Source organism: Pholis gunnellus, assembly GCF_910591455.1.
Source record: "Pholis gunnellus genome assembly, chromosome: 17".
NCBI lineage: Eukaryota > Metazoa > Chordata > Actinopteri > Perciformes > Pholidae > Pholis > Pholis gunnellus.
The window spans coordinates 3,435,210-3,450,096 of NC_136544.1; the positions used below are offsets into that span (position 1 = coordinate 3,435,210).

The 14,887-nt window shown below is 41.0% G+C and overlaps 1 protein-coding gene across 3 annotated transcripts; it reads right to left on the minus strand.

The window, feature by feature from the left end:
- Positions 1–413: 413 nt before the first annotated feature.
- LOC306709139 (cytosolic phospholipase A2 gamma-like) lies at positions 414–13,877 on the minus strand. Of its 3 annotated transcripts, XM_079177184.1 has the most exons (15): positions 13,847–13,877; positions 11,575–11,627; positions 11,115–11,225; positions 9,487–9,629; positions 8,236–8,422; positions 8,029–8,134; positions 7,693–7,833; positions 7,064–7,129; positions 6,788–6,928; positions 6,407–6,553; positions 6,237–6,320; positions 5,333–5,487; positions 4,465–4,636; positions 3,005–3,170; positions 414–2,749 (listed from the first exon to the last, which is right to left on the minus strand). In XM_079177184.1, the coding sequence occupies exons 2-15, from the start codon at positions 11,608–11,610 to the stop codon at positions 2,731–2,733; spliced, it is 1,674 nt and encodes a 557-aa protein (XP_079033310.1). In that variant the 5' UTR covers positions 11,611–11,627; positions 13,847–13,877; the 3' UTR covers positions 414–2,730. The 3 variants fall into 3 exon arrangements, with proteins under 3 accessions (XP_079033310.1, XP_079033311.1, XP_079033309.1); XM_079177185.1 differs by lacking the exon at positions 13,847–13,877 and having other exon boundaries at positions 11,123–11,225; positions 11,575–11,751; XM_079177183.1 differs by lacking the exon at positions 13,847–13,877 and having other exon boundaries at positions 11,575–11,751.
- Between the last annotated feature and the right edge of the window lie 1,010 nt (positions 13,878–14,887).

Genomic DNA, 14,887 nt, shown 5'->3' on the forward strand with positions numbered 1-14,887 from the left:
CCTCTTCGCGTCTCGGTTTGGTGTTCTGGCAACATGTCGGTGTCTTTAATGCATCTTTACTCGCGTCTTTAATGCATCTATCTCTGTATCTATCCACCGTGAAGGCATTCTAGCTGTGAAATCCGTTCATGGAGCATTTTTTCTTCTTCTCTATTTTCGTTTGGAGAGGGTGGATGTGTGTAGCGCACCGCTCGTCTGCAGCGGATCAGGCAACTTCACTGACGCACAGAAACAGACACAAAATATTCACGATATTGTATTATGACAGAATTCTTTCACCTGAAGATATACAAAATACCAGCAAAGATTATGATTGGGAAATCAGTGCTTGAAATGCCACAAAGAACGATGAAGTCATACTTATGTAGGAAACAATTAAAAGAGAGTTAATACAACAACCCAGGCAAACAGTGTCAGGTTCAATAGTTTTATTACAATTTCAGAAGAAAAAAGAAAAACTCAGTGATGATCTTACTGTCTAAATCGCCCAGACATCTTATTTAAAAAAACAATACATAGTCGCAAAGGGGTTCGAGTTACTGTGTTGTATGCAGCTGGCCTCGATGAATGCTGGGTTGTATTGACCCACATAAAGACACAACTCCCGCCTGTGGATGTTGTGCGACCTCTAGTGCAGGCATAGGGTTCATTCATTCGAAACCAGTGTGACAGATGTTTTATAGGATGACATGTGACATGATGACATACCAACATTTAGTAAATGGGGTAAGTATGCACAGTATATATGCTGAGAATGTTTGGCCACAGTGGAAGACACTGAGCGTCTCCTGTATTTCGTAGGTTATAGCAACCTTAGGGGGTTAACTACAATTAGAAATTAGACTTTTAGACTGGTGTGAATACTTTTAGAGCCAGAGGTTAGTTGCTAGCACTAACTTTGAGACACCATTCAAAACCCTTACATGGTGAAACAAAAGGGTAGCACCTCCTTTTACAGGCGTGCATTTTCCTAATAATTTCCTTGGAAAAGACCTGTGGGGTATTCCATCAGAAATCAATCCCTTTTTGGCCTCACTCCATTTTATTTGAACACATTTTTCCTTCATGGTAACGTATGAGGGACCATGACCAGCGGCTTCAGAAGAAAGATTTTCACACCTTGCTGACCTGGGCTTCCTTATTATGTAATTTCATTGTAATTTATTTAGTTTTTCAGTGAACAAAAAGGAAAACTGACGTCATATTTGAGTTGAAACAGAAAATCATAGGCAACATCAAGGAATTGTGTGCTAGACTGACCTATACCCACCAAATACTCAGACATCTGCTGTTGTTCGACCGCTAACCAACATCAAAACTTCAGGAGATGTAAAGAAGTGTCTAGTGTGTTAAAAAAATGCAAATTTCAGTCGGAATTTTTATTATTCATATCTTGCAAATCATGATTTAACTCTCCTCACCCGATAGCAGCCGCCCCCCCACAGAGTGTCGTTCAATGCACTTCTCAGAAACGAATGTTACACACATTTGATATACGTAGTTAAAGAAGAGATTCTGGGCAACATAATCATCCAAGCCATTTTACACACTCCAAACACAATTATACACAAACTATGATAATCAACTAGAAGATGTAGCCTACCCACAATATCACGTATTTTGCGCCATGACTCGGCGAGCTACGCACTCGGGACAAGGCTACGAACACAAAGCTAAAAGCTAACACGGACAACCAATACATCACAGAGCGGGAGAATTCGACACAGAATCCAGAGATATTCAGAATTTCTCTCCGTCAAACCATTACAGAGACACAGTCAACAAGAACCACAACAAACCGCTTCACCGCAAAAAATCATAAATGCTTCTCACCGTGAGCTGATTTTCGTTCTCGCGGAAATGAACAGATCTGCATCCAGCCTGTTACTGTAAGAAACAACTCCAACATGTCAAACTGCTTCACACAGCTCAACAAGCTGACCCACATAAATGAAGGTATGATGAGAGAATATGCTGATTCACACCGCTGGGGTTACAGCTGAAATAATGTCACACTCACAGCATGAGAATAGGTCTGCAAGATATTTATTGACTAAAATATACATGTAATTATAGTCAGGTCTATCGGGCTCTAGGTGAGACAGTGATATTACAGATCTGTTCATTTACACATCCACAGTCAGCGATTTATTGACAGACGTCTTTTGTTGCATGAGTCTGTTTAAACTGTGTTGCTTTTTGTCTGGATTATGACTTAAACTTCTTTGTATTTGTGTAACATTAATTCCGATATCTACGTAGCGAGCTTTGGTTGGTCAGTAGGCGGTGTCTTCTTACCAGTTGATCTCTTATCTCCAACTTTCCTCCTCTGGAGCAAGTTAGGTGTTCAGTGTAAGTAACCACGGCGATCTACCCCGGTAATCAGTGAACTGAGAACCCGGAGTTAACCCTGAAGTTACCTCGCTAACCCCAAATCCTGCTTTGTGGTACAGGCCCCTGGTTTTGTGCAGGGTTTCATCATCATGTTGAAACAGCATATGACCTTGTTCAAATTGTTGCCAATTATTGCTACAGCAAGATCTCCCCTCTTTGAAACTAAGAGCTATGATAAGAGTAGTATCCATATACTTTTGGAAACATAGCTCACAAACTACATTCAATGATCGTATGATTATATGCTGTTACATGATTACGTATTGGTTGTGTTATGCTGTGCTCTCTCGGCCTCCTCAGGCACAGTGTCTGAGTTATCATGATGAAATCAGAGATCTAGCGCAGCACAGACTTCCTGGTGGGGAGAAGCAAAGAGAAGTGGACATGTTACATTTTTAATCAGTCAGTTATTTTTCCGTCAACCATCCACATCTCTGTCTCAGACAAGCACACACACACACAGATATTATATAAACTCCGGGAACTGAATTATTTTTTTATCAGTCCATCTCCTTTCACACAGACTGTTTCCTCAGACACACAGAGACACAATGAGCCCACAGATTTCATGTGGAGATGTGAGATTCAGGTTTGACCCACCCATCCCTACCTCTTGCGGCGGTGGAGAACAGCCTTCTGAATCTCCCCCAGTAGAGTTTCCTTGTTGTTCTTTATGTTGGCTTTAGCCGTCTCCAACACAAACTCAATCTTCTCCAGGCTGAAGGGACCCTGGAAGGTGGAGAACTCCTCCATCTTCGTTTTGACCTCCTCTGCATCTACAACAAAGCAGCGAACACTGGTTTAGGCTCCTGCTACCCTTCTACTTCTTGACACCTTGCTAAAAGTGAAGCTCTGTAGCTATGGTCCTGGGGTTTTTGTTGTAGTTTGTTTACTGTTTTAGTTTGAATGTCCTCGCCTCTTGTGTCTTGTCTTACTTCCTGCCTTTGTGATTGTCTGCCCCGCCCTTATGAGTTTCACCTGTCCCTGGTTATCCCCCTCTTTTCCCTGGATTTAGTCTGTGCTCCCCTTGTCTTTTATCAGTACTGTGCGTCAGGGCAAACTATCATGCACTCAAACCCAGAACTGAGTTTGCTCCATGTATATACCAAAAATCTGTGCTTGTTCCCAACACATCAATCGATGGATTAACAGAGTTGATTGTTTATCATGAAGGCTACAGGACACACTACGGATCCAAGCATGTGAATGGCCTTAGGGGCCTTAGGGGGGGAAATGAAAGTGAACCAACAACGCCACCTGGGGAATTACACCCCAGGAAATATAAGCTTAAAAAGCCTAATATATGGTGTATAATTGTTAAGGGCCCACAGATTCGTTACAGATATTTGGACAGAGATGCGTTTCTTAAAAATGAACTGAAAATTAAAGGAGTCAATGAAGGAGGAGGAGGACTCTGTGTTCACATGTTGCTGCTGTTTACATTCCTTATGATCCAAAAAACTACAGGAATGCAAAACTGTTTTTGTTTTGTTTGTTGTGTGTTTATTGTGTTGTAAATGGGCTACAACTGAATTTTGTTGCGTTGCATAATGACAATAAATTATCCTTGAATCCATGGTACTGATAAGTTAACCATCAGTTCTGATTCATTTTTTTAAGCTACGGCTGCCACATAAAGTAAGCTAGCTGAGTTAGTTGTAAGCTCATTATAAAACAGTTTAAGCCATACTTCATTTTGGCTTAAAGATTGTCTTTTTAATCCATTATCTGATGACCTCATAAATGTGTGTGTGTTCCCTACTTTGAGAAATGTATTATAGGCCATGTGGACCAATCAGGACCTGTAAACGGCTACATTGTTACCATAGAAGACAAATCCAGACATGGAAAACATGGAATGAATAGGTCAATATAAACTTGTCTACTGATGTTTCTGAGTGAATATCAAAGTCAAGGATGAATGGAGACATTTTAGTATCCTATCGTATGTTTTAGTTTGCTTGTTGCCTCACTATAATGCCGAATAATCACGGTATCATTTTCACTTCCACAGCAGCTCGGCCTCCGAGAAGAACAATCATGAAAAGTCTGCATGTGTGTGTGACAGACCTTTGCAGTTTCTTCTGTTAAAGAGTGGCATGTAAATGATGGAGGGCTCGTTCTCTTTTCCCTCGAACACGTAGCAGTCCTTTGGCCAGTCTCTCTCCTCAAGGATTTTGTCGTCTATCTCTGGGAAAGGCTTCTTCACCTCAGCTGCATAATCTCTGGCAAGAGTCAGTGGCTTTGAAAGGAGCAGAGGGTGAATGTTATTTCACAGCTTTCACAGCTTTCATTCTCTGGAACAAAGTCTTGGAAATAAATCCCCTTGAGTTAGGTAGAGGCAGATACCACTTTAAGTAGATACTTGTGTAAAGGGATTAGCAGTAGTAATTAGAGGTCTTACCAATGTTTATCATCCAAATTTATATTAGAAATACATTAAAGCATCTAAAATGGACCGCAGACTTGGTCGCATTAAGTCCAGAAATTCTCTTTTTTCCATAATGATATTACTGACTGTTAAGCAATAGGTTTATAGCACTTTTTCTACTATATTATCTACAAGATAGCTTTGATTTGATTGGCTTGCAGTGAAAGGCCCATATATAGCACTGTACTACAGGCATGTTAGTTTTTAATTTATGGTTCAGGCAGACTGAAACAATTCAATTCATTTTACTTATATTGTGGATTATCACAAATTTGCCTCAAGGGCTTTACAATCTGTACAGCACACAACACCCCGTCCTTGGACCCTTGCATCGGTTTAGAAAAAGATACAAAATAAAACCTTTAATGGGGAAAGAAATGGAAGAAACCCCAGTGAGAACAACTGAGGAGGGATCCCTCTCCCAGAACAGAGACATGTCATGTGTACTCAACCAACAACATGTTAAAATGACAACACAGTCAATCCATAATCATACCGTAGGCCTACCTCAAACATGATCCCAGCGCTGTACTCTGGTGCGATGATGAGGTCAATGTCCCTCTTTTCTCCCAGAAATGAAGGGTAAGCTGCGTTTATCAGCAGCCCAGCGTCTACCAGGTGGAATCTTTCTTGAGAGCGAAGGCAAGTTGGAACCATTGAATCTGCCCAGCAAACACATTTAAGAATTGTTCAAGTCAACCAAACTTCAGGAAAGCTTGTTTTAACTTATTTATTTGTTAATCTACTTACGAATAATTTTCTTCATTATTGTATTGCATTTGCAAATAAAATATAATGTTGCTGTTTTTTAAATGTCCGTCATTAAAGAAAAGACTTGCAAATAGCTCCAATAGATATGGAGCACTCGTTTAGAGTCGTTTGTGTCCACATGTGTCTCAGTTTTAGGTCTGTTTTTGGTCTCGACAAACTCCTGAGAGTTTCATTGTCTAGGGTTCATCTAGATCTACCTATTATCTAGGTTAACACTTTTCAAATACGCAGTGTTTTGACCCATTGTTCGGCATATTTCCCAGAATGTAGTGATTTACACGATACACGATTGTTCTATCCAAGTGGTAAGAAAAAATCCTCCCACCATCACCTCTCACCTAACAAGATTTGTTTGTTGAATACGTATGAAAACCAAAAAGTAAGAACAGCTAGTTTTTGGGGCCTTTCATCCTGATATCCAAGGATCCAAGCACTCCCTTCACTCCTGCGGTTACTAACCAATCAAAACCTGCACGCTGTGATGGCAATGAAGTTGTGGTACTTTAGCAGTAATCCAAACTGACTGAAAACAAAGTCATAACAAAGGTAAAGGGAAATCAAGCGCCATAAACCAGATGAACAAAGTCACGTTTTTACCAAAGTTAATTGCAACAATTGATGAAGGGGTCTGTTTTCCCACCTTGGTGTTGGTAGAGGAAATTTCTGGTCGTTCCCCACTCCCATGCCATAATTTTGGGAAGGACCTGCTTCGTGAGCAGAGAGACTGGGGAAAAACATTGAAAAGTAATACACACCATGTTTACATCACATTAAAATGGGTCTGTTTGTCTACAACGTTGACCCACTGACCGTGTGTCTTGAAAGCTCCATCCTCCAGACTCTCGCTCCAGGTCTCTACTGCCGCCAGCCGCTCCGTAATCAACTGCTGAGAAAGACTTTTTCTTTCCTCTGAACTTTTTGACTCCAGCCACGCGGACTCATTAAGTTTGACCTTGTCTGGAAAAGAAAAGATTTGAACGGACACCGTGGCATTTTGAATCAGAATGTGTGTCATTATTTCATCACGGACACAAAAACACTGAAATGTGAAGACGAAACATTGATAGCATCATTTTCAGGTTATCAGTAGCTGTAATCTTACAAATTAGCTGGCAGCTACCAAAACAATTGTATTTAATAGTTTCACTTTAAAGTAAATGATCTGAGCAGGGTCATAACTGCTACTACTACCTTTTAGTATTTCCTGCAGCTTGTCGAGGTCAGACAGAGCAGTAGGATCCTTAACGGTGCTTCTGGTAAGAGCAACTAGTATATCAAGGGCATTGTATACACGCAGGTACTCTTCAGCACCACTGTCTATCTGTCCAGGCACTGAAACACACACACACACACACACACACACACACACACACACACACACACACACACACACACACAACATGATATTTATCCCTGCAGTGTCTTAAAATACATTTAGTGTGTCAGACAATGTCAAACTGTGATCACCTTTCAGCCAGGCAGGGATCAACCCTCTGATTGTCTCCACATCAGCCAACGCACTACCGAGAACACCTGCATGGTTTCAACACACACACACGAGCACACACACAGTTTGATAACTTTTATGCATGAAACAATCTACAGTATCAACATCTGCATATATTGTATAGGTATTCCGCTTGTGCTTTTGAGTCCCTCGGCTGTGTTTGAAATCGTAGGCCTACTGTATACTACACACTCAATCACTATGTACTGTATACTGCCTTTTGAATGGGTGATTATTATGATTTTACCAACAGAGTGTTCACACTGAAGAATGCCCAAGCAATGGCCGCTTCAAGCCACCCTGCCATTGGCTCTCACATTTCAAAAAACGTTTGCAGAATATTTCCAAACAAGAAACCGTTGGTTAATTTTACAAAACATTTGTCATATGTCAGTAACAAATCTGTGTTCCTCATCAATTTTCCAAACAATATTTAAGGTTCATATGTCCATAACCCTTGGGGTGCAATTCCCCAGGTGGTGTTGCCCCTGCCACATATGCACTTTGTATTGTTCAGTGTAAGAACATCAGGGAGCTGTCCTAATATGTGCACACATCCCTGGCCAATAACGGGGACTCTGATTCTGACCTTGTAGTTTGACCATATCCATCTCCGGCATTTGCTCCAGAAGCTCTCCGCTCTCGAATTTGCTGCCCAGGAGAGACGTTTCGATGAAGAAACCCAACTCTGTGAAACCAGCCTCGTGAGGGCTCACCTCGAACCATTTTCCTGAGAGACAGAAAGTCTGTTTACACCTGCAAGTCAACAGCCCCTTTCACATTGAGATTCTGTAAAACAGCCGTGAAGAAGATCCGCCCTCACGCTGGCTTTGCTTTTTCACAAAGTGAATGGTCCAACTGGCTGTGTGAAAAGGGCTAATAACTCACTAAGGTCCTAATGTGACCTCTGTATATGAATGTGTACCTTCTATAGGACCAGATGAGAAGCAGTGCTTCTCTATGGCGCTGTAGATGGGGTAAGGGTTGGTGACATTTCTGCTGGCCTCATCTGAAAGACGCCGTAGGTCCATCTGATGAAACACAATGTTTTTAAGGACTACCTTCATAACAGAGTGTGATGCGTTTTAAAATGGGACATATGAGTAAAAGTGTGCGTGTTTTGACCTGGTACCTGTTTCATGATCCCAGCAGAGGTCAAGACCGCCCAGATATCAGTGAGAGAGAAGTCCTCCTCCTTTGCCCTCTCACCCAACCAGGCCAAAGCTGCCTCCAGCTCAACCCCAGGACCCGACAGACTGGACACTGCTGTGTCCAGGCTGCTGCTCCACTGTGGGTCACTGTAGATGGAGGACATGGACCTATCAGAGGAGAAGAAGTGCATAGGTCAAGATGAATTGTCATGGGGAATAAGATTGAGCTTTTTTTTCTGTATTGAACTATTGCATTAACCAAGCTCTTCAAGCCAAATGTAAAAACAATAATGATCTTATTTTATCAGTCCAAAGCAAAACCAGGTAGAGAAGCAAACATTATTAATGGATGTAAAACTCAACCCCTGGCTACATTTCATGTGGCCGTCCTCTCTATGCTATAGAAACCAAGAGCAGCCATGTTTACGATCATTTTTTGTGTGTGTGCATGCTTTTATTTGTATCTCTTTTGCCCTTCTTTGAAGGGCAATCAACTGGCTTTAGGGCCTTCCTGCCCTGGCTGGTTAATACACATGAACCAATGCTTCAAAAAGGTTATTTTTGCGGTCTGGCAGGCTACACAACACGTCCACTTTACTGAATGACACGACCACATTGCAACATTGCAACCTAACAAAGTAGTTTTTCCTGAAACTACTTTGTTGACCTTTTCGAGGAGCAGTTTCCAAACTATATTATTGGTTGTGTTAATGGAAATACAGTGCTTGATAACTAGTTATGTTTTAGCATACAAACTGCTTCCTAATTGATCAATTCGCGTTAGTGTAACATAAATTTAGCTGAACAGGTTCAGGTTAAATCCCGCTAAATGGGAAAACTACGCTACCTGCTGTTGTAAATTTGTACCTGCACTGAATAGTAGACGCAAAGGACTATGGGTAATCCTCAAAGCAACGGAGGATTCGCTAGTAGACAGAGCATGCGCTGTTGATGACCATTCTACTGATGTCCTTTGTCATAAATGCAGATGTGGAATAAACCTGCTGTTACCACAGAGGTTACATTAGCATTCCATGTACCAGTAAGATCTAAGTCTTGAGTATTGCATGTCATACTCCTCTCTACTCGAATCACCTCTGTTGTTCACTGGAATGCTGTAAAATAAATCTCAGAATTTAATCCAATTGTTTGTTCTGTTTTGTGTGTTGGTCTGTCCATCTGTTCAGTTCTCATTCATACACAAATGTGTGTGTAAGTGTGAATATTGTTACCATGTTGACCCAGAAACTCCTCCCAGGTAGAGCAAACTGTCCAACAGACCTTCCTTTTCCATCTGATAGAGGGAACCCACCAGACCCACGGCTGATCTCTGACCCCCACCAGAGGCCAGCAGAGCGATGTGGGGAACCGAATCCTTGTTGGAAACATAAAGGAGAGCTGGTTCATTTGATAGCTGCTAAGCTAATGTATTGATAAAGTAAAGTAAATGATAAGATAATATCTTATTTTACAAACTCCATTGTAAGGGTGGTTTATGAAGTTCTTAGTAGATGCTGTTGTATTAGCTCTGCATTCTTCTAGACATGAAACAATAGAATATGTTGATGCACTCTGATGTGAGCTGTTTTAACTGTTTTCTCTCTGCTGTCTGTCAAACTGAAACCTTATTCAAATAGTATGGCTGGGGTGCCCCTATTGCTCAGGGTGTAAAAAGCCAACCATAAACATTCACGTTTTTGTGATAGTTTAGTTCCCTCTTTTATTTTGAGTGACTTCCCTCATGTGCCATGTTTGGTTTTACTTCCTGCCTTTGTCTGTTTTCTATCACACCAAGGTTTCATTAGTTGATTAGCATCTTGTGCATTTAGTCTGTTTCCCTGTTTCAGAGTCAGTTGATCTGCTGGTGTCTACGTTCCTGCCCTGTTCTCTGTGTATAGTTCTCACCAGTGTTGAGCATTTTTGATTATTTTTGATTATCTGCCTGTTTTTGGTCTTCGAGTTGTAAATTACTCCATTTAATCATTGTACTACTCAATTCTTAATCTGTGTTGTGGTCTAAAATTGCACTTGCTGGACCCAGCAAACGTTCTTTTTGAGGAACAACATGACTCATTTTATTCTCTGGTGTGTGGGAATAGGAGGAGAACTCCTGGTGTATAAAGATTCTGTTCTGCCCATGGCACGCAGTGAGGTGATCAAAGAGCCATGGCTAATAAACTCAACCTGACAGTGGAAGGATTGCCTGTTCCTGCCAGGCACTCCACTGGTCCAGACTTATTATCAGTCTCTGTGTCTGTGTTCCAGTGTTGTGAATTTTCTTATTTTTTATGTGGATTAAAAAAGCGTCTGCTAATAAGTGGCTATGAGAGTCCAAAGTGTCATCATGCTGACTAGTCAGTCTTTAGAGCCTCAATGTGTATACATGCGACAGTAGGGTAGTTAGGATTTTACTTCTACTGATTGCATTCACGCTTAAAAAGTAAAAAAAGTGGTGTTAATTTGCAATGATTATCTTGCTGAACAAAACGTGTAAGATTCATACACTTGTGTCTGCCACAGAGCTTATTTTTCGCAATAATCCAAAATCGAATGGAGAAGTCTATTGTTTTCTCAAGGGAACTAGTACGATGCTGCAGAACCTGTTACCTAACAATACAGATTCACATGACTTGAGGATGTACTAGAGACTACTGTGTTCCCATGAGGGTCTACGGTGCTCATAGTCATGCAGGAAAAAGACATCGCTGTTATAAAAAGAAAGGTCGTCACATTATAAACATGTGCAGGAGAAGATCTGTGCAAACACGACACATTCCCAAAGAAAAATAACTTTTCTCTATGATGAAGCAAACAAAGGACAGAGAAAGGGACAGAGACACAAATAAATTGTCTTCCTTACTGCCGTACAGTTGATTCCCAGGCTGCTAAGTGACTCCAGAACTACTTGTTTCCTCTTGTGAACATACTCCTGTTCACCAGCACACAGAGATCTGGAGCTACGGATGGGTCTCTGGAAATGATCAAAGTCAGCTGAATTAGACAAAATAAGGAATAATACTAATAAACACTGATAGACATTATATACAAGATAAAACAATGACGCTCAATAACATCAAATACAATCAAGCCACAAAGTACAGAGATTGAAATATAATAAAATACCAGCCAAATGATTACTTTTTGTCTTTTTGTCAGTATACCCCTGTAGTACCCATAGACAAAAACTACACATACAGGTAGGGGAACCTGATATATGGTGCAATTTCCTGGTATATAACATGTGATAGACAGTTGATTATATGCATCATACTACATATAGCACATCAAACAACCTAAATCCTTTGACATGCATCTCTCACCTCAGAAGTGGTTGCATTCCCCTCCATGTTGTCCATTGCTTTTGCTCGGTCTACTGCAATACAAAGCCAGAAGCAAATCACTGTGAGTGAAAAACTTGTATTTCCAGTCTTCATGTTTGGGGCGGTGGAAATAACCGTCAACCGTGTTAAGCTTCTTCCTCAATCAATGTTTGCTCAGGATCCACATACAGAGGAGCACAGAGACACAAATGGGCCAGAGTAAATCCAGAAACAAATCAAACAAGCAATCCGATATACCGTAACTCTCTCTCTCACACACACACACACACACACACACACACACACACAACCTTGTTGATTCGTACCATGTGTTGACTTTTGATGGAAGGATTTCTCAATACGATCCAGATGTCAAGTGGGACAGGCTGGAAAACAAGGACTATCTCTACAGGGTGTGGGGGGGCTCTGATAGGCTTGTACTGGGTTTTGTGGCTTACTGTAGTCCTGATGACTAATTAATAACATGATCATTCTAAGAGTCTATGGAATCGCAATGGAATCGCAATGAATCCATGGGGATTCCCTGTGCAGGTTGAAATCTTGCTCACAGCACTGTCTGGCTTTGTTTGACAGATTGTGAAACTGATTTACATAAAAAAGACTGTAATGGTCCGTGGTGGAAGAAGTAATCACATCCTTTACTTAGGTGAAAGTATACAACTTGAAAAAGGTGTTGCTAAAGTAATGTGTTTTAAGTTAAAGTAAGTCAAAAATACTCATTCCGCGAAAAAAGGCAGCTATCACTGATATATTATTATATATTATTAGATAATAGATACTTAATCTGAACTTAATTATGTAAAATATACACAATATTTACACATATGAACAAATCTCACAAGTGTTCTCTTTAATATAACATCAAATGTATTGAAATAGAACTTGTAGTTAGAGAACTACAGTCTTTTTAGTTTGGGAATGCGAGCAGAGGCCTCACAATGAGGCCAACAGGTTCATAACTTCAGCCGTGAGATCAATGTAGTGGAGGATATTACAACATTTCCCTCTGAACTGTAGAGGAGTAGAGTTACAAAGTAGCATCAACTTGGACATTTTGAAGTGAAGTGAAGCACATACAAATTGTACCAAGTATAAGTAACTAACTTCTGAATGTATTTAGTTACTTCCACCACTGTTTGGTGTGCGCCATGCAGGTTATAAGCTGTTGTTTTGCCATAAAGGCAGAGGAAGAGGATAACTTGTTTATTTTTTCTCTTTCACAATCAACTCGCAGCTAATAAAAACTGTTTGTAGTGGTGAATGCAATTATATTTATATTTTCATTTAAAAAAAATAAGTGAAATCCTCCTGTTGTCAGCATGTCAAAGTGTCCTTGAGCGAGACACTGAACCCCAAATTACTGCCCAGGCACCTCAGTTCTGCTCCTAAAAGGCTCAAATTTCATGAATGTACCATTTGGGCTTTTTGCCACCAGAAGCGACACGAGAGGGTGGAGCTAAGTACAACCCGATGCTGAATAAGATATTAACTTTCATGAGCTTCTGTGTGTCGTGGAAAATAATCTTTTTAACGGGTTAAAGTTGTAAGATGAAAACATTGACAACTCCCAGACCAGACAACACTGTGTTAGCGGCCTGTCAATGACAAGATAGCCCCGCCCGAAAGCATGGTAAAACCTGGTTTATTGTCTATTTTACTCCTAATTGAACCATCTTTTATGAAATGAACATCATGCTGTATGTCACGATTAGGCTTTGCCTCTGTGTTCTGTGTGTCTGTGTTACTCCACTCTACCTGTCAGTCACTCCCTCAGCCTAATTCCCTTCACCTGCCTCTGATCATTATCAAGCACTTCCCCCTCATCAGCACAACTCTTCTCACCTGTTCTTCCCGCTACATAAACTCCTGCCCCTCAGTCACTCACTGCCAGATCCTTGTAATGTCTACCCGCCCGGTCGGCTTGTCCTGTTCCCGGTGTCCCCTGCCGAGTCCTGTAAGTCTGCTGTTGGATTATTGTTCATTAAATTACCTTCTTCACACTGCTCTGCCTGGTCTGCGTTTGAGTCCTCCATCATGCCCCGTGACAGTGTATTGAAAAAGACTTGAAACTAGCAATTCAGACCATAAACTCATGTTTACATTATTTACTGAGGTAACAAATCAAAAGTAGGGTTATTTTCAGTTTGCGGCGAAGAAGAGAGCAATATTTAATTCTAATTTATTTTAACAATGATCAGACTTTTATACCTCTACATCTAATAAACCTGTAACTACATGTGTCTTTACTTACGTTTTTGGGAAAAAGAGTGATAAACCTCCGTCACAAGACTTTGTCCCATCCGTCTTCAAACGTACCATCCCCAGAGAAGAGCAAAAGAATAGTGTCATGAGATGCATTCAACGGATGACAGAAGAGGAAACTCAAAAAGAAGAGAGCAAGCAAATAGGTCATCCGCTGCAGCACTGTCTTCACCTAATGAAGCCCAGATGACCCTATGAGGGAATCTACCCACGAAGAACTTTCCATCTGACGTGAGCTGATAAAAACAAGACTCTTTCTGTGACTTTGATTCATACGCTCTAGTATTCTGGTGTTAACATGAGCCGTACATACGTAGTTGTTGCTGGGTGACCAGCTGAGCATGTACACGTCTCTCTGTCTGCCTGTTGGTAGTATTTGGCCTGCTCATTGTTGGACAGAGACTTCCACTGTGGAAAGAGGACAACAATAGTGAGAGCGGGCTCCACAAACTCCCACGGTGCATTTGTGTCAGAACAGTTTGCATTAAGAAGTCTTCTATAGTTATGAGACAATAACTGAAAATCATCAAAAGCTGCTTTCCAGATGTGAAGATTCAGAGTTAGAGGAAAGAGTTTTCTTGGACACCGATCAATAAAGAATAAGCACGTCAGCAGAATCTTTGACCAAACTTGCCATGAAGGTTGTGTAACACGGAGTGTCTCACAGAGCAAACACACTTACCTTCTGTCCCAGGACGGAGTTGACAGCGGCCATCCCGCTGCTGTTCATGTCAGACACACACTTTGGCCTCTGCTCCTTCAAGAACAACATGAAGGTGTTTGGCGGCTTCTTGACGTACGGCCCATCGTGGTGCTGGCCTTCACGCTTTCTCTTTCTGTGGAGCACAGAACAAAAACACAAGCATTTTAGGAAGAAACACTAAAGTGAGCAGAACACTACAAGACGGTGCTGTGTTGTTCATTCAAAAAGACGGATTACTATAATATTCTTGTTTTTTTTTTTAAAGGTGAATGTTGTTTATGAGTTGGTGACCACTGCCAAAGATCATGAGCCCGTCAAAAAAAAGTA